At 40.1% G+C, this 20,444-nt stretch overlaps 1 protein-coding gene across 2 annotated transcripts in view; it reads right to left on the bottom strand.

Moving 5' to 3' along the window:
- znf385c (zinc finger protein 385C) overlaps positions 1–20,444 on the bottom strand; it is a 121,724-nt gene that overhangs the window by 32,222 nt on the left and 69,058 nt on the right. Inside the window, exon 1 of one of the 2 annotated variants that reach the window (XM_072369360.1) lies at positions 14,984–15,353. The exons of the other annotated variant lie outside the window; for it this stretch is intronic. Coding sequence (XP_072225461.1) covers positions 14,984–14,993 — 10 coding nt within the window. The 5' untranslated portion in view covers positions 14,994–15,353. Of the gene's footprint in view, positions 1–14,983; positions 15,354–20,444 lie in introns of those variants that run through there. 2 annotated transcript variants of the gene reach the window in all.

The following is a 20,444-nucleotide window of genomic DNA, read 5'->3' on the forward strand; positions in this document are numbered from 1 at the left end:
TGTGAAGCCCTACCAGGCAGCTGGCTACAGGCAGGCAGCAGAGATGCTACTGATTCCTGATGCTACACAGGAAAAAGAAGGCAGAGAAGGGAAGTATCAAACACATTAATCCATACACACGGTGCCGTTGGCCACTCATTGCTCTACAGCAGCGGCTGCACACAAAACTTCAATATGATGATAAACTGGGGAAGACTGCAAAATCAGAAGAAGGTCTCTTTCTCTTTTTTCTTCTTTAAAGCGTTGAAATAAATCTTTCACCTTTTTCCTTTGGTTTACAAAGGAACTTTAATCACACAATACTGAGAGGATGAAAAGCTAATTAAACATCCACTCACAAGTCAATGTGCAGAGTCATTAGCATAACTAGCATTGCTATATACAGCAATATTGTGTGAAAAATAAAAACGACTGATAAAAAACGACTGTGGAAACTAATTCAAAGTTGTGCCATTCACATACGTATAGAAATTCTTGAAGTGTGGCAGGATTGACAGGAACTCAGATGAGGTTCATTTCCACACCAAATTGAGTCATTTGTGTAAGTGGCACTAAGTACAACATCGTTTTTTACATGAATAAATATCAGGCTGGTCAACCAAGCATCACGCAGCCATCATGTCAACTGTGACAACTCATTATAAACTGATTAGATATGGTAGGTGAGCCGGGCTGGTTGGATCTTCGAAAGAGGAGGGTGAGAGGTACAGGAGAAAATAAGCACAAGACGGAGGTTGCTTTCTAATCTTAAATCCTCAGCTGATGATATGAAAGGAGCGAAGGATAAAATCATTCACTCAGACACTGAGATGCAGAGACAAAAGTGGTTATGAGGCTGTTAAGGAATGGAAATGAAGTTAAACACAGTGGAACTATCCTCTCCTGAATTCTCCTTTCCCAAGCTGAGCATTGCAACACAATACAATACACGCAGAGGAAAAAGGCCCTTACAGTTAATGATGCATTTGCAGCTGTGAATAGTGTGAGATTTGTTTGTATCGCAGGCAAGAATGTCCCTTTATTTATAAAAATGACAACAGTAAACTGCTTATAGAGAGAATTGTACAGACATTATAACATTCATCGTTATGCAAACGATCATGAACAAAACAAATCGTATTGCAATGACTACGTAAATTGCCGTCTGTAGTAGACTGTTTTTGCCATCAAATGCCTGGCTGATCATCTAAATCCATTTCATCCATTTATTTTTTACTCATTCCCTCTCTCCAGGTTCTTTGTTTTAGACATTTCCTATAATACACCCAATTTCAATTCTGCTTTCAGGCATGTGTCCACAGCCAATTAAAACTCCTAATGAAAATATGTACTGCCTATAAAAGACAAAACTTTCCTGCTCCTTTTAAGTCTTAGCTGTAGGGCAATTTTTTCTTCTTTAACACTGCCACAAAGCAGGGATATGGAGGGCAGCTCTTATGTTATTTGAGAAAAAGAAATTAAGTTACACAAGGGTTGCAGCATATGAACAAATGCGGCATCAGCTGCGAGGTTGAGCACAGTGCCCATGCATGCGTTTGCTTACTTTATATATGTATACAGAGTAACACAAGGAAATGCAAATAAGCTCAAATAAAATTTAAATTTGCAACATATGCATACAAAAGCTTAACTAATATCTATATATGTAATGATTTTAGCAGGAATGCACCCATACTCAAGTGACAAGTTTGTTGAAGGATGTGCTGATGTTAAAACAAAATTACACCCCAGTTACTTTTTAAAATGTCCTCACTCTCAAACAGCAGCAGCCTTGGGAATTGAACTAGCTAATTTTGCTGAACCTGAGCTGTAATTGTTTCAAATTAGCCTCATGCCTCAGCATCACTGCCAGAATAATTGCTCATGAGCAGAAAGATTAATCTACAGAAGCACATCTGTGGGACTTAATTTACAGGTCGCAAAGCCTTGCCTTGTGGCTCCATTAGACTCATTTGATTTCCAATCCTGTGCAGCATATGCAGCTAAACAAAGGTGACACATTGGTGTGAAAATGCCAGGAAAAAGGCAAACAAAAGGGACAAACTGCTCAGTATTTGTACAGAGTCACAATCACACAGATAAATATTCTTTACTGTAGTCGCATGCATGGAGTGTACACAACTATGCAGAAGTGCAGAACAATACATGATGCGTCATCCTGAAAAAGAAAACATCATCTCACTGACTCGCTGATTGCCTAATGATTTGTTATTGGAAGATAGAATTCAGGCATAGTCCACAAATCCTTACATAGGAGGAGGAGTGTCATCATGGGCAAAACTTCAGCCTCCAACCATCAGCATCTGAGGAATCAGTGACTGGATTGTGAGCCACTTCTATGCTTAGAGAGGACAGACCATTTGACAAGCTCTCTGAAGATAAAAACAGCTGCAAGCTGCAAATTGGAAAGCCTTTTGTCAGAAGCTGCTCTGCCCTTTGTTGTCTCCTTCTTCCTCTCCTCAAAGTGCTGGCATGCAGATGTCTCCTCTCATCCTTCATGCTTAATTACAAAGATGGGAGAGCTGCACAAAGGGATGCTTCTTATGAGGCACTGTATTGCAGGCAGTACACTTGATCCAGGCAGCTGGCATACTCTTAAATAGGAAAACTTTTGCACAGCAAAAGAGTTAACGCCCGACTCCATTACCGCAGCCACTTACTTCCTTGAGCTTCCAAACCCACTCCAACATGACAGAACAATGTGGTTGAAATACAATCAGTGTGGCCACTAGTGGTAGCGTTATGCACATGGAACTGAGCAGTTATGGAGTCTTATCAGAAGCCATGCAGGTGCTTGGTAAAGCAAAGCCATAACAGGATTCCAGAGTTACTGCTGGAATCATCACTAGATGAAATGAGCAAGAGGAGTTTAGGAAGAGGAGATTTAAAGGTGGGAGTTGTTTGTGTGTTGTTAGCAGGTGAGCGTGTGGCCATTGTTACAATAGTGAATGTATTTTAACATCTGTTGGTGTGGTGATGGGAAGTGAAAACCAATCATTTCAACTACCCAGCAGCCCAAAAATGATTCATCTCAACTTTCTACTTTAGCATTTCTCTTAAAAATTGCTGAATTTTTATACAGCTCAGCTCCTTCTGTAGGCTGACACCTTGGTGAGGAGAGTATGGGATACAAAAGATGGAAGGAAATACTACCAAAAGCTGGGAGAGGTGCTCTGTTTTTTTGCCTTGTTAAGCATGACAGCAGCATTTCTTTATGTCAGAATTATTCTGCAAATAGAAAAATGGAAACCAGTGTATCATGCAAAAGTATCTCATAGCACTACAGACTGCCATTTCAAACCAACTTTATCACCTACAGAGGTCAAGGACATGCAGTCTGGTTCTGAGTCTCAGACTCTCCAGAGAGCTTTTCTCATTAGTGTGACTCCAGCTATAACGTGCATCCTTTAGCTAAATCTTTGCTCGTCACGGAGAGAGCATCAGTTGTTGCAGTCAACCAGCACAAAGTCTTGAATTATTCATTTCCTGTTTACAGCAGGTGACAGGTGCGTGACCTCTGTGATGAGCACCCACGGTGTCTGAGAAAAGTGGTGACAAGGGAAGGGAAAGAGGGGGGAAGAAAGGCTCAAAGGGACAGTGCTGGAGATGACGGGGGTAAGATTCAGAGGAAACTGCAAATTTGTTACACTCGGGTAGACGGCAAAGCTGGGCATTTCATGGTTTTAATTTTGATCCTGTAACAAGGAGTAAAGGCGTAAGATTTTCACTTGAAGCTGCATAAAAAGTTGTTGGAGATAATGCGATGGCTCCAGTTGTAAATTCTATAAGACTGAAGCTGCACATCAGCTGAATGGCATTTTCTGTAACCTTTCCCTTGGCTTTAAAGAACTGGTGCAGAAACAGCAGAAGCATGGGTCACTGGGATTCACTGGGGAGCATTGGGACTTGCAAATGGATATCTTATCACTTATGGCAACACAGCACCTATAAACACCCAGACTGGAAGGTGAAGCTGAACACTAACTTGGTATGAACTGCAGCTTCAGTTTTCATGCACCTGACTTGGACTGAAAATCAGCAGCAACAGGTTTTATGCAGTGATGAATCCTCCCCAGAGCCCGGACCTCAACATTACTGAAGCAGTGTGGGATCATCTGACAGAGAATGGAACAAAAGGCAGCCGACATCCAAAGAAGAGCTTTGGGATGTCCTTCAAGAAGCCTGGAGAACTATTCCTGAAGACTCCTTAAAGAAATGACAGAAAGCTTGTCTAAGAGGGTTCAGGCTGTGTTGAAGAATAAAGGCGCTCATAACAAATATTGAAGTTCAAGGTCATTAGAATTGTACAAACTCTGTTTTTGCTTTATACACCGTCTTTCCATTTAACCATGAACGTGTTTTAAGAAAGTGCTGCACTCTCTTCCTGTTTTCCTGACAATATATTTAAAGAAATGAGGGCGGCTTAAGACTTCTGCACAGAATACTGTAAAGTACAAGATGAGCCAACAAATAAAGAGGCATGGGAACAAAATAGAGATGAGAAAAACTGCTGAAAGCTAAAAGAACACGGTTGGAGAGGAGGACAAATAGAGAGACTGGAGGCTGTTGACACTGATGTTGTCAAAAGAAAACACATGCTGGGATTGTTTAGTTTAACACCAATGAAATACCAAACTTAATCTCAGGAATTCAATCTGGTTCACTCACCCTGAACAATAGTCTGTGACACCTCATAGCTTTCGAATAAGCTTCCCATTTCATGCACACATATTGATGTGGACATCTGCATGAACACACAGTTGGAAGAATGCATGCAAAAGCAAACAGGCTCCCTGCAAAATGATGAATGAATTTCACCTTCAGGCAACTGGGGAAAGAGACCGACATTTCTCCTGCTCGGCCAACTCCTGCTTCAGACAAAATAACAAACGGCTGAATGATGTAGTGAACTGTCCCCTCTGGTTGCATAGTGGGAATGGAACCATATCTTCAAGATAGCAGCTACAAATGGTCCATCTCTATAACAACCCTCTCTTGTTCCCTCAGCTTTGCATCCACAGAGACCTTGGGAGATCTCAAAGACAGATTAATCCAGATTGAAAGTTGCTGAAGTGTCCTCAAGCGTCAAAGCGTTACTACTTATCGGCACAGAGCATGGTGAACAAGCTCCAAAGACAAGACAGAAAATAAGCTCTGAGGTCATTTGGGATGGATGGACACCCACGGAGTGGCTAATACTATAAAATAGACCACTCACGATAAAGGCCCTCATATGAAATCATTTCACAGACTTCTTCTTGTGCAGTCTGCTTGTTGTAAGCCTTGGACTGCTGCTGCTGGAGCTGCATGAATCTGATACTTCCATAATTCACGCAAGGATGAATGTCCCTGTTTTTGCTTAAGTTAAATCAATTTAATTGAGTTGGGGGTTCTGAAGAATCTAGCTAAGGAATATTATTACAGACAATTGTACAGTGCTGTTGTAGTTCTAGTGTAAAGCAACAGAAACAGGTTAAATGTTGCAAGCAGTCTGGGGTTTAGAAATGAACCAAAATCCAAACTGAAACAAACTCCAGTTTTTAGGCCTTGATAACACTTCTATGAATATTAACTTTGATTTCTATTATACTACTCCCATCAATAAAACAAGGGACACTCAATTAAGAAAACTCTTTCCTGCTTATCCGAATCAGCGGTTAAGGTTTGTTTTCAGTAGGTAGCATTTTATCTAGCATATTGTAGTGGCTTGATTTTTTTAGGGTAATTTTTTTTTTTTTTTTTCACATCAGTACACCAATCAGCAATAACACTGTGACTACCTGCCTAATATTGTAAAGTCCTCCTGATGTGGCCAGAAGAGCCTTGAGCAGGTCAGTGCATGGACAAGTAATATCCTGGAAAGTTTGGCAAAAATGAATATGTGGCAAGTGTCAAAGTTAACATTCATGTAAATACCAGCATAACATATAGTAGCATTGAAAAAAGATGAGCAGTGTGACAGGCTTTACCTGTTAGTGCTTTTAATGTTATGGCCGATCGGTCTAAATCTGAATGCAAACATCAATGTATCTTTTACATGACAGACCTGATTGTTTGCTACTTTTTAAAAGCATACTAAGCAGATAATTGGTTATAGAATGTGTCAATTACCATCCATCATTACCATACATCATACAAACTTCAAATAATCTCTTAAAGTCAGTCAGGGGCCCGGTCAATGAATATCCAATCCTTTTCATGGCAGTCGACAAGCTCACTTAAACTTGGCTATAGTTGCGATTATAGGAAGCTGATTAGTTTAAACTGGTTTTGGCCACAAATAGCAGGATGGATTCTGTGAATTTGATTCTATGAATCTCAAAATAATCCAGCTGTTCTATAATAAGGTGTCATGTGGGCTGGGATCTTACCAATGTGTTACATTCATCAAAACATGATGTAAATTGGTCCCAAATTTAAAAGAATCATGCCTCCATGTGACCTTACTGCAGTGTTGTGGACCTTTGGCTTACATCTTTCAGCCTCATTTGACTGTTTGGGCCTCAGCTAGCCCACTTCAGTCTGTCTGCCGAGACAAAGAGGATTAACCATTAATCTGGCCTTAACAGCAGGAGAGCTTATTGACAACAACCCTCCAGAGAATAGGACTAATCAAGACATCATGAACATCAAACAGGGAACAATTGCCTCCAATAAAATAATTTTTCCTGAGCTGATAGAGCCATTTGATTGAACTTGATTACACTTGAGTTTTTTTGTGTAGGATCATGAGAAAGAAAATCAGCTCAACAAATGATTAAATTGGCTTGGAATTTAAAAACATAACCCTGGTATGAGATTATTTAACACTTTTCTTTACTGGATGCAGACCAACAGTTTCCCATTCTACCTTTTTTTCAAGATGATGAGACTTAAACTTGATTCACCACCACATTTCCACTGCAAAAAGTAGCTGCCACCATTATTGTTACAAGCCAACAAAACCCAATACATATGAAATGGGTCAAGGCACAAAGGCGCCTGATGAGGTGACAAAAATGAGCCTGATTGTAATAGAGAACAAACGTCGGATTTGATTGCAGTAATGAGAAAATGGCTTTAACAGGTGGAAGTGTAGCTAGGGAAGTGTACAATCCACAATCCCCCCTCATTAGTAAGCAAATTAATTCAATCACCTCTCTTTGGTAAGCGGCTTGATAAATCCCTGCAAAGTGGTGTCTGGCTTCAACTACAGCAAACAGCTTTAACAGGTACCGAGCGGTTAATGCATCATTCTCATTGACTCTGAGCTCTGCATTCCTCTAAGATCAGCCTGAACACAATTGTTGGCCTAAAGCAAACACACCTATAAGTCAATAAGGTTGGAGCTTTGCGGGGAGCAGCCACGTAAAGTCTTTCTTGCCCTGGCTCTAAGAGCTCCAAAAATATTACTCATATGTCCCTTGAGAGAATGGCTGCAGTGTGCCTGTGTTCAAGGGCAGGGTGGAAGCACCCAACAGGCAAGGCAGTGGGAAAAAAAATGCTAATCTGTGGAGACAAGCTGTGCTTCCATCGAGGGTATAAGAAATTTGGGGCTGCTCCTCAGGCCCCAAACATCTACATGTCAAGAGTTTTTTAGCCAGATCAGAGAAAGCATTGTAAAAACATACTGTAAGTAGCAGCTGCTGCACCACTTCACGCTCCTGTAAAAAACATTCCCAGTACATTACAAGATGTGACCGGTGTGACTGAGAATGAAATGCAAGCCTACTTATCATAAACTAACATGAGCCATAGCACTTTCAGCACAGACTTGTGCCTTGATTTATTTCTCAGCACTCTAAAAATGTCTTCAATGAGGCTGTGGCATTTGCTGCATCAAAGGCCAATCAATATATTTGTTGTATAAGAGCATGAACAGAAGCATAGCACTTGGCAACAGTTTAAACTGAATGAACCACAGACAAAACTAATCTCACCGTGTCTACCAACAAATCCACTCTGCAGCCCTAATCAATTCGTTAGACAGCCACTTCTTGAGCACCCATGTGCACGCACACAGATGTGAGGGTGCTGTGATGATTAGCTTGTCCTACTTAATCACGTCCGATTACAGGCACCTGCAAGGTTGCAACAGTCTTATGTGATTATGTGTAATCACAGAAATGTCACATCTGAATGATAAGTAACGAGAAAAAACATGATGTGCTGAATATTCACACCATCTAATTATCAGCAATTCTCACAAATAAATAAAACTATTCATGTAAGTCTCTGAAATATATGTAAAAAAGCCTCCACACAAGACTCACAAATTTAATCTCTCACACATAATTTTGCATAGGCTGTGCAGGCGTATATAAATACACACAAACACCCACACTGAGCTAGAGGGAAAAAAGCCTATCTGCTGCGGATAAAAGACATCCCTTATCAGCTTCCTCATAGAGGAGGTGGGAATGAAGGCATTTACTCAAATGAAAGAGGCAGCTTTTGGAGATAAGCCGAGAGAGACGAAGCCCAACTAAGCTTTCATATTGGACTGGGCCAACAGAGGGAACAGAGGAGGACGAGAAAAACAGAGTTGGGGAGGATAGATGGATGGATGGATGGATGGATGGATGGATGGACAGAAAGTGGATGGATCAATGAATGAGAAGTTGTTGCTGAAGGAATGGGAGAGTGGAGTTTCTGTGTGAAGCGGATGTGTGCATTTAGGGAGAGGAGTGTGTGGCTTTTGTCTAGGATGAAAGTACTTACATAAGAAGTATTTAGAGGATGTGGGTGTGAAAGCTATTGTGTTGACCCCACATTTGCGTGTTCACGTCTACACCTTCTGTCTATCTCTGTGCTCAGAGCTGGCCCAGTGTGCACAGCGAGCTGGCACATCTTCACTGCGCTGGGCTGTGAGCCGTGCTAGAATAACCCACTTCAAAGAAAGCCATTGTCACACACTAATGTGGCAAACGACAGCTAGCACCACAGAAATCAGCACACACTGAGACTGGATATTCCCTCTGTGAAACGGGGGAGGAAGGGTGGTGTGGGAGGGAATGAAGAGGAGAGTGAGGGGTTTGTTCACAAACACACTGCTGTGCCAACATTAATCATGTAAACTCTCATAAAATCATTAGAGCTGATCATTCCCAGTCAAGCTCTCAACAATGGCTCAGCACTGATGAAAAGAAGCAAGAAAGCCAATTTCTGATCAAAATACAAGCCAACACACAAACACACACAGATACACGTGAAGATGGACAGATGAGAAAAGCCTTTCATAGTCTACGTGTTGTCTTCATAATTAAGTTAGCCCTTCGAAAGACCCCCGCTGTATTTTTGTTTCTGCAATGCACCTTTATTAAGCATTTTATAGATGTTTATCCATAAACTGTTTACGTATACGCATCACTGTCTGATTAAAAAACAAATTGTTATCTCTCTGACTGTTTTCCAGACATGATTTTCCTTCCAGTATATATTTCCATTAGTTTTGTGTGTGTGTATTTATGTGGTAAATAAAAAGCCAATTTGTTTGTGTCTCTGTGTATTTATGTGTAAAAGAAAATGCTTACGATATAAATATCGGAGATCACATCTCTTGTGTGAGCACAGAAAATGCAAACCATTTCTTTTGGTAATTACGTTTTGTAAATTGATTAATGTGTAGTCATTTGCTGTTTTGGTACAGCAGCTTCGCTGAGTTCTAGGTTTATGAGTGCAACCAAATAAATTCAATACATTCATTAAAACCCAAATGGATGTGCATTCACATACACAATTCAGAAGTTACAATGGACATTTTTCTTTTTAATACTGTTAAAAAAAGTAAAACTTTAACAAGACAAGAAAAGTTGAATCTATTTATTTCTCTTCCAGGGCAGCTCTTTAGTTTTTAACAGTCGTTTTTTTGTGGATTTTCATATAAGCATACACCCTTCATGAAACTAGTACTTTCAGATAATTTGAGCTTGTGCATGCGAGTGCATCCAGAAGAATGATTGGATATTAATTCCCAGCCACTGTAATTAATCTGGAGAGCAGTGGGCTGTAAAACACTTATGAGGTAGCATGCACAGGTGGAGGTCAGCAACCTGATGGCTAACAAAGAGCTGGAGCAAAGGCAGCAGTTAGAGCTGGATCACTGCGTCTTCTGTTTACACTTACAACCATTTACACACTAGCTGCACTCTATTACGTGCTTTGGACCCTTGGGTATTGGAGATCGGTGGTTGGGGCATGAGGGTCTGATGGCTTGAGTTGACTGTAAAATCAATGGCCTGATACTTGTGCTTGGAGAGTTAGCGCAGTTATATGGACAGTCTGCTACACTTGCGACAGAAAAATAACTGAAAATCATATCTGTTTGCCTTTTTATATCTTTTTTCTCATTTTCTAGTCTGATCCAGGCCTTCAGCTGTTCTCTCACTCATTTAAATTAAGGTCAGGCCAACAAATGGACTAGTTGCCTACCTTAGCAGAAAGCTGCTTTATCTGTTGAAGAATTCGCAAATGCAGAAAAATACATAAACATGCAGCACTGGGATATGATGTGTTGCTGTTTCCCTTCAAGGCCGTCGTCTTTAGCCTAAGCACCCAGGGAATAGGACGGTAAGTGGTGAGGTTTTGGCGCAGAGAGCAGCGTGGGACATTTCTCATCTTGTCAGAGCTCCCGCTGGGACTCACATATGCCTACAGCTCTCAGCATCCAGAAGCCATCATTTCAGCAGGAGGGCCAATCAAACCCACGCTGTCACTTCAGTGAAATGACTTGAACTGTCACTCACACACAGGCACTTTCCCCACGGGGGGCCTGAGGCCACAGAGGTGCACATACTGTACAAAACATGTAACAAAACCCTGTACATGCAAACGCTGACACGTGTAGTTTGTGTCACAACGCAACACTCGCTCTTGTATGCCAACAGCTTATACTACAAAGAGCACACCAATTTTTGCATGAATACAAAGAAAAAGATACATTGAAAAAGATTACATGAAGTTCATTCACTTGTGATGCAAGAGGCATTTGCAGGTTCACGTAAACAGGATTTTTTTTATTGATGCTGACAGCTGACAGAATGTTTTTTAAGATGGATGATTTTATGATTTATGATTTCCTGTATTCCTTTCTAATTCCAGCTACATCTACATTTCCTCTCAGTGATGGATTTTAGTAAGGAGATAAAGGCTGGCATCCACGAGATAGTTTAATATTTTCAAAAGAAATTGCTGGTGAAAAATGATAACTATTCTCCTTTTCACATTCCTATGATGCAACTTCTTGATCGCCTACAGTTTTTATGAGACTTTGGCCAAAGTGGATTATGCTAGACGCTGTCTGAATCACCGTATATCAGCTACCAGTATAAGCCTGTGGAGTGTTTGCTAATTTCAAGTGGCATTTTCCACCCACTTCCACTTCTAGTGTTCAACGTTTTCAAAATCTTTGGAATGGAAAGGTTTGGACAGTATGGATTGTGCAGCAACACAGAGCTGCTTGGTTCTTTTTTTTAATGGTTGTAAACATCTATAAAACAAAAAAAAGAGATCTACACCGTCTCAAGAATATTTTGAGGAGGCAACGTTGCTGAATCATGGATTTAGTTCTGCCCAAGATGACTGTGGTTTTAAGTAATATGAACAAATCAAAATCATTCCCCCCTCATGCTACAATGTTAAGGTGATGCAGGCAGATCATTCTCTTCTGCTGAACAGTGACCAGCGGCAGGTTATGCATGACAGTGCACACGGTACTGCTGAGCAACACGAACATTGTATGCTTGAGAAAATGGTGACAATGCTCTGATGCAATACTAACATGATGTAAAAAACAGCTGACATTGTAGCTTTTGTTGAACTGCTATAACATTTTTTAGGTTTGAGCTGTTTTGAATGCTGAAAATTCACTCTTTTATGTCCCTGCTCTCAGTAGTCTTTAACTAATTAGAAGCTGATGACGAGTAACATTGTGATAGCTTCTATGAATAGAATCAGTTGCTGAACTCACATCTCAAGCACAAATCTCAACTGGGAAAGATAAAATAAGATCAAGAATAGTGACTGGCAGAGAGAAAGACTTTTGGAACAGCAACACAACCCAATGTTACTCATTCCTGGAGGCAATTGCAGACTGGCACATTAAAGTGAAAAAGTGCCACATACAGACATCGACAACAGTATATAAGTGGAATAGAACTTTATTCCAGTGGGACAATAAAATATAGAGTTAGATGGGATACAATAAATGTGAAATAATACATTACAACTGTCAGTGGTAGTGCTAGTCATGCCTTTTCTTTTCTTCCCCCCACATATTACACAATCTAATAAGAACTGGAGAAATGGAAAAGGAAAAAAAAGGTTTGACTAGAGATTTGACATTTAAGTTGAGATTTTTGTTGAGCTAATAGAGATGGTTATTTGTTTTTCCTACATGTGTGTATTTGAGTGTCTGTGAGAGAAGGCAGCGATAGGTTGAAAAGGAGCTGGAGAGCTGCCACCTTCATCTCTCTGGTCTATGAGGGATGAATGAAAAGACAGGATGCCCAGGAGATCCATCCATCATTATGTCTCATTGCCTCATGCTTTGCTTTGATGCGCGTTCGCACACACACACACACACACATTCAAGTGCATTTACTCAGTCCAGACAGAAGTTAACAGCTGCTTTAAAAAAACAGATGCAGGCATTTTTGTGAAACACAGTGGAGGAAGAGCTTGTTTGTTTAACGAGGCCCAAGGTTTGATGATGGTGTAGATATGCAGTAAGAGGACCAAATCCTCCAGTCCAACAGTGCTGCCTTTTCATTAACCTCCTCATTTACACCCCCTCCACCTGTACTACTACTTCAAACAGATGTTCTATTGCTTCATGCTGCCAGGGAACCCCTCAAGCATTACAGAATTAAAAGTGGTACCAAGAGGGCAGGGACATCTCAAGGTAAAGAATCAAGGTGAAACTTCTCTCAAGTCCTGTAAACAGATGATCAATATTATTAACTAACAAGCCAGCTTTCTGAAATCATTTGATCAATTTTAATCTCTTTTTAATCTCTCCCCAGTTCTGCTTTCAGGGTGTGTCCAGCATCCACAGAGGGGTCATGGCTTGTCATCCTAACCCCTGGTAATTACCCCTGATCAAGCTTGGGACCAGTAGTGAAAGAATGACACCCACTCCCAAAGGGCAGGCCTATAATCAGCCCCTAACCTGTCACCTGCCTGGATGGATTGTTGTGGGGGTTGAAGGACTGTGGATGGATGAGTGAAGTGAGACAAAGTCAAACTCACACTACCACATTTTCAACACTTTTACAGGCAACATTGACTAGGAACAAGGCTTCACTACTCACGGGGCAACAATGTAGTAAAAAGGCTTGAACGGAGAAGAAGCAAAAGCAGCAACAGCGCTCCCCTGTGACCCAACCAGCTTTCAAGGCAACATAATGTCAGTATAAGAGGAAAGCATATTTAGGGCTCCATTTTACAGAAGAGTGGCCCTTGGTGAGCTGAAAAAAGGGCAAGAGGTAAAGAATGTTGATTTGAATAGGAAGAAGACAAAATTTCAGTCAAACACCTCAAAACCGTAGGCTGTAGTGCCCCGTGCGCTTGACTATATGTGTGGATAAGGAGGTGATGTTTGGGTGGAGAAGTAAATATCTGAAGAAATGCTAATGCGGCATCCATTTGCATGAGACTTTTGCCAGTGCACCGAAGCCATTTTAAGAGCACCGAGATCTCAAAGCACCACATGATCTCCTTTATGGTGAGATCCATCATATCCAGAGCTCTGTAAGGCCAGTGAGTATACAGCTATTACATCCAAAATTTGTAAAACAAGACTGTCAACATTATTTCTTTGAATCTTCAAAATCCTAGCTTTTACACCTTCAAATGTATTCATGTTTTCCATGTTCTTTTGTTTCTGAACTGGAGGAAAGGACAAAAAGGCTTTATCCACGCAGAAAAAAACACTAATATGTTGTTGCAATTTGGCAGGAGAACGGAAAAAGGTGATTGAGCCATACACATAAATCAGTGAGTCAGGTGAAGCAGAGAAGCCCAGTGGAGCAGGTCCATTAGCTCAGCCCACACAAAAGAAAAGTACACTTACATTCTCTCACATAATCAGGTATAAGATTCAGTTAATAAAAAAAATAAATATAAAATTCACTGCTCCTTAATTACTGTTGTGTTTTATATATTCATGACCTTTACTAATCTAATAGCTGCTTTGAAACATGCATGACAACGCATCCATTCTACTATCAAAATCAGTTGAATAACTTGTTTACTAAAACCTTACAGGAGTCTGAAAAGTAATGCTTATGATTGGAAAAGCTGACTCTAAATTTCAGCAAGCAAAAATACAAATATTTCAAGGCTAAATTATTTGAACACTTCCAGACACTGGGCCACAAGAGCATCAGTACTGGTTTACAAATCTCCAATAATTCCTGCACAGTCCGTTTGTAACGAATAGGTTATTTGTCAATTTAGCTGATTTGGCTGACGTTTGAAAGGACTGGACAGTGCGATTTTAAAACAATCGCATTGCTTTGGGACTTTCTTTCATTATAGGGGAAAATGCTGCTGTGGAGGTGCGCATCGTTTATATAAAAGAAGTTCCAGCAATAGAGAGAGGAATTAAGGAGGCTGAGGTGCCAGCAACTGCGCACCACGCAGGGTGCACACGTTTGATTTGGGGAGATTTATTTAGAGTTTAAAAAAATGTTGCATATACTGTTATAAAGACAACGATTATGTGACCGTTTTGGCGCGAGTGCGAGTATTAATAGGCAAAATTAAATAAAAATTACTCTTTTGCCTATTCAGGTTGCGAGCTCAATTGACTGAGCCAACGAGTTTTTTTTTTAATATAGGCAATCATTGAGTGAAGCAACTTTTTAATAATTTTACATCTAATTTATAATTGATGCTATAGCACCTGCACGTGGTGATCTTACTGGTTTCGAGGTTTGACCCAATGATCGCTCACTCAGCGCTGTCTCTGTAACTGGCAATGAGAAGAGTGCCGAACACTTACCGATCAGCATCGTGCCTCCAGGACTGGATCCGAGTGTTTCAAGCTCGATGTGTCACCTTGCGTAAAATCGGTACTATTTTACGCACTTTTAAACCCAGAGAAAGATGACATGCACGACGCGCTAGACGTCCAGTAGTCGTGAAGCACCTCGAAATCTGTACGAGACGACTTCTTCCTTCTCTTCTTCTTGAAATGACAACTCTTTCTTGGCTGTACTTTATCCTTTTCTCCCGCGTCTTTGGTGACCAATCCACGAGAAATATCAGATCCTACTGATGCGCGTTCTCCTCCGTTAAAATCCTACCGCTGGTGCTGCTGCTCCGTTTGGCCAGAGGGAGGCGAGTGGTGGGGCTGTTGGAGGGGGACTGAGTGTAATTGCCTGTTCCTTCTCTCGCTCTATCTTTGCTCTGCTCTTCCAGCACCCTTCAAGTCTCCCCGTCATCCCTTACTCTCGATCCTTTCTCTCTTCCCTCCTCTCGCTAAGCTCCTTTAACTTGACAAGACTGCACGGAAGGGGAAATTAGATGCTATTTTTTCAGCCCTCATGGGCTATACAACTTGAGACCACATTACCCCTCTTGTCAAATTTACTGCTATACAGGTCAGAGGTACAAATGGCAGGTTTCAGTGATAAATATACCCTGCCATATAGCTAAAGAAGCAGAAAAGAACAGGAAAACTTCAAGTAAACCAGGAAGCACTGTGCAGGTTTGAGGTTACCAAAGCATCACATAAGTGCTTTAAAAATAAAAGGAGAGAAAGGAATATTTTCTGAAACAGCTTTCTATTTGTGCTTTCAAAAAAAGTATATGTGTGTGTACTTGTCAAGGCAATTGGCTTGTGTGCATGACAGTGTGCGAGTGAGAGTGACTGAAAGTGATGGTTTCTCACAGCCATCTCTCATGCCAATCTGCTCCTCCTATGTGTCTCCTCTTGTCAATGCATCTTTTGGTGAGGCTGACACATATTCTGAGATATGGAACTGACTTGAGAGCACAGAGAGCCTGCTCATATAAAATTCTTGTTGGTTCAAATGTTGTCTGCGTGTGTGAGTGGATGTAGATTGTGGGTTGAAGAGCCTTTGTGCATTACTAAGCTGTCCTGGAGCTATGCCAAAGCACATCTCCCAGGGTGCTATCAGGAACTTAATTACAGCATTAAACTGCTCCCTTTCCGCCTCTCAGTTCACTTCCACCTCTTTCCCCTTTTCTCTCTCTTCCTACACTCTTCCTCTGTCTGCTGCCCCTCCTCTCCTCAAACTGCATATCCATCTATATTTGTGCCTCCCTCACGCTCATCACTCCTCTTTTTTTCATTTTCTTGCATTTGCTGGTTTTGCAGAACTGCTTGCCGGTACTGCTGTATTCCTGTCTTCATCGGGGGAGAGGGGCTTAAATGTATTTGAGCTCTTTCTGACATCCTCTTTTCAAGTGGATGAGCATTAAAATGATGCCTGTCTCTGGTGACCATTCAAAGGATCCAATGTCACACTTGCGCGCTGCTAACTTAGGATCGATGCTCTATCAGTCAGTTTGCTTGTTCAAAGTTGCACAAAGTAACACTACAAGTGTGGAAATTAAGCTTATCAGCAGAGAGAAGTTGCAGTGATAGGATTGCTGATGGAGAGTTTCCTTTTAAGCATGACATTTTTTATGTGTGTGAGTCAATGCAGGGTGTGATCTGCCTTTCTCTTCTGATCCAGGTTTCTATTCTTTGCCATCCACAGAGGCAGCAGTGGACACATAACTCCCTCGAGGCACAGTGGAGGACACAAGGGCAGCTGGACTGTCCTGCTGCCTCATGCCAACCAGCGGCCCACGGGCTGGCATGTCAGAGTTGGGGCTAATTAGAAACATGGGAATGGCCTAAGCTTGACATCAGTCAGTTTAAGTCAAGATGATTTGTTCTAACCTATTTGTTCTATATGTTAAAAATGAATTACATGATTAAACCTCAGTGGTGTTGTTTTAGCGAATATCCACACTCAGATTTAAAAGCTGTTCATCATACTAAACTGTGTCCTGGAAAAAGCATTTTGTAAGATTTCTTTGCAACATTGCATAGTTTTCAGAGCAAAACATCATGCTTCCTGATTCATAGGTTTTAGCAACATAATGAAAAAAATATGACCAAATCAACAAGTCTGAAATTCGAGTTCTAAAGATAGAATAGAAACAATTACAAATATTATTATGATCAGAATTGCAACTAATTAAGAAATGTGAATTTATTACTTTGAAGTAATGAGAATAAGAACAACTATTACAATACATCTGACATAATGCGACTAATTTAGGACATTTTCTGAAATCTAAATGTAGTGTTGGATCGAAATTCCTTCTGATTTGCAGCATAAGTATAAACAAATAAACCACAACTTTAGTATCAAAACTAATACCAGTACCAATATACTTAAAACTAACATACTTAAAAGATTTTCAGTTAAAGGCAGAAATAATCCCTGGATCATCCATGATTAATTAGATTTATTCCATGAACACTATTTTGCCTGAGCAAATACAAACTTAGACTCACTGCTAACGAGGTAAATGCACAGGAATTTCACAGTTGCAATCAGAAAAGCAAAAACTGATCCCTTCCTCATTGAAACCTCAAGCAACTCATACAGTCCATTTAAATTCTGAAGTTTATTAAATTGTTAGCAGAAAATAATGCAGAGATACATAAAAAAAATCTCTAATAAGGCTGAAATGCTTGGTTGTTTTAATTAACATTTTATGGCTTCTGGTTCCTTATACAAGTCTCTCAGTATTATCCACAAGAACTTTTTCATTATTAGCTCTGATGATCTTTCGGGGATAAATTGTTCTTTTAGTTTTAATCCCAGCACAGTCTCAAAGGTGCCTAAAGCCCTCAAACTTTTAGATATGAGGAAAATCTGCAGGTCCAGATAATTTGGAGCCTTCCTTTTTAAATCTAGAAGCTGACTTCATAGCATAACCTTTAAAAATCTTTTTAATCTCTCCTTGGACTCTGAAACGTCCTAGTTTGGAAAGCTGCTTCTGTTCTTCCGTCAAAGATGGTGACTGTGCTGAACTGAACAATTATGAGCCCATGTACAAGTTGTCTGATCTTTTAAGGTTTTGAGAAAGAAGTTTAATGAACTAATAATATCTTATCAGACTTTCAATCAGGTTTAGAAAAGGTCACAGTACAACTACAGCAGCCATGACAGTAATACATTTATTTAACCCTTAGACAACAAACTGCACTCTGAGTCCTGTTTATTGATCTGTTTAAGGCTTTTTACTAAAGCAAAGGCCACTCCTGGGTCCACTCCTGCTCATTTTATATATTAACAACCTTTATTGTAAAATCTCCAACACTAATTTTCACTTTTATGCTGAGAATATAGTGAGCCTTTCATCTGTGATGCTTTGAAAGCTTTGAGGCTGCTTTAGTATCCGATACAAATACCTTGGAATTATATTATTATTATATTATAATCATTGTTTTTGTGCTTCATCTCCAGCAACTGGTGAAAAAAAACAAACAAAAATGTCATCTTTCCTCTCAGATAAAGAAGAGACTCGTCACCACCACTTTTATGTCCGTGCTGGATTATGGAGATGTTTACATGCATGCATCTCTGCTATGCTTACATGTTTAAGTTAGAAACCATCAACAATGGAGCTCTAGGGTTCATTGTACATTGTATGCTTGAATAGGATGGTCTGATTTATCCTCCTGTTGTCTCCAATGTTGGTATATTCTTATGTCCAAAGCTATTCTCAGTCTTCTTCTTCCCTGCCTCCTGAAGTACATCAGTCAAAATCGTATAGGGCGTTATTGTCTTCGCTCTCATGGCTTATTCCTTCTAACTATCCCCAAAGCCCGTATCGAATTAGGAAAAAGTCAGTATGCTGCTTTCTCTGCTTGGAATCAGCTGCAGAACTGAATCTAAGGGACCTGCCTTCATCAAACAAATTCAAAGAAACTTATCAATTTGGGGGCAGTAATATCTAACTGCAAATGTTATGGCAACATGATAACTGCCCCTCTTTGACCTGCAATGACTGACGCATTGATATCTTAATGCTCTTTAGTTTTATTGCGGTCTCTGCTGTTTATTTGAATATTGTTATTGGTAGATTATGGCTGTACTGCGGTGTAACAAGTGCTCCTCGAGCTGCTGACTGTCTTGACCACGACACTCACAAGTTCAGTTTCAATGGTCAAATAATAAAGGTTAAATAAAAAGGAAATACTGATCCACATAGTATTTTTCACAAGTAATTAACTATCAAGCTAAAATGTTATTATGATGTTGATGATGATTTTATGACTGCCTTTGAATGTAACTGTGTTGAATACATAAAATGATACCAGATGCTGATTTCGCTTAATTTGAGATTTTTGATGAAAAATGCTGTGGTTATAGTCACTTTTTGGTCATTTACTTTTTGTTAGTTTACATAAAAGAAAAAGCTTAATCAAGCTTTCATCAGTGAAATGAGCAATTTCAGGCAGCTGTCATCTTTTTGGCTACTGGTACCATGGTTGCAGATGTTATTATCTCATCTCTCCAAAGCTAGTGGAAAAGACACAGTTAATGTCACACCGCTCTGCAGTAATTCAGTAGATGTACTGCTGAGCTCATAAAGATTTAGAGATCCTGCTTTCATAAAAAGAGCTAAACAGCTGATATGATCTGGTTTTGGAAAATTTGTCATTTAAAGGTAACATTTGGCGTCTTCCTGCAAACAAACACACAAACATGTCGAGTGCATTGGCTGCTGTCAGATTGATTCACTGCATTTTCCATTTTCAGTTGAACTGCTGCACATCGTTATATAACATACATTTCAAGTCATCTGAGCTCCAATGAGCAGTCAAGCCAAAGTTCTAGTTCAGGTCAGATATTTTTATTGGATCCATAGAAAACTGACAAATAGAAATGCGAATATTACTGTCAAATGAAGCAAATACGTCAGAATGATGAGGGTTTCTCCAGTGGGAGCAAAGGTCCATGCCACAGGCATAATGCACCTTTCCACATCAGGGAAAACACTTTTTTATTTATTTTAACAAATCACTTGACATTTCTGATTTCTGGCATTTTCAGTATCTTGTAAAGACTGAAATGCAAATATGGTAGAAAAATGACAATGCTCTTACTTAATTAAAACTAGATTAACACAAAAATGGGCAGACAAAATAATGTCAAACATGCTGTTTCTCTTTGTGAATGGAGGACAGTGAAAATGCAGTTAACATCGGTGGACTGTTAATTCAGCGGCTGAGTTGCTGAGAGCCAAGTATCTATGGTGATAAGTGACGGACCCTGGAGAAAAGAGAAGGTCAAGCTGTCACTCTCAGGTCTAATGAAATTGTATTGTTTCTCTGCAATAGTGTTATTCGCTGTACTTTTCTGCTTTGGGTTGTGCTTTTAAGGACAGGAGAGTGAAAACTATGATAGATATAAGTGGCTTGTAATTAT

Source organism: Leuresthes tenuis, unplaced genomic scaffold (genome assembly GCF_036924035.1).
Source record: "Leuresthes tenuis unplaced genomic scaffold, fLeuTen1.0.hap1 SCAF_17, whole genome shotgun sequence".
Taxonomy (NCBI): Eukaryota; Metazoa; Chordata; class Actinopteri; order Atheriniformes; family Atherinopsidae; genus Leuresthes; species Leuresthes tenuis.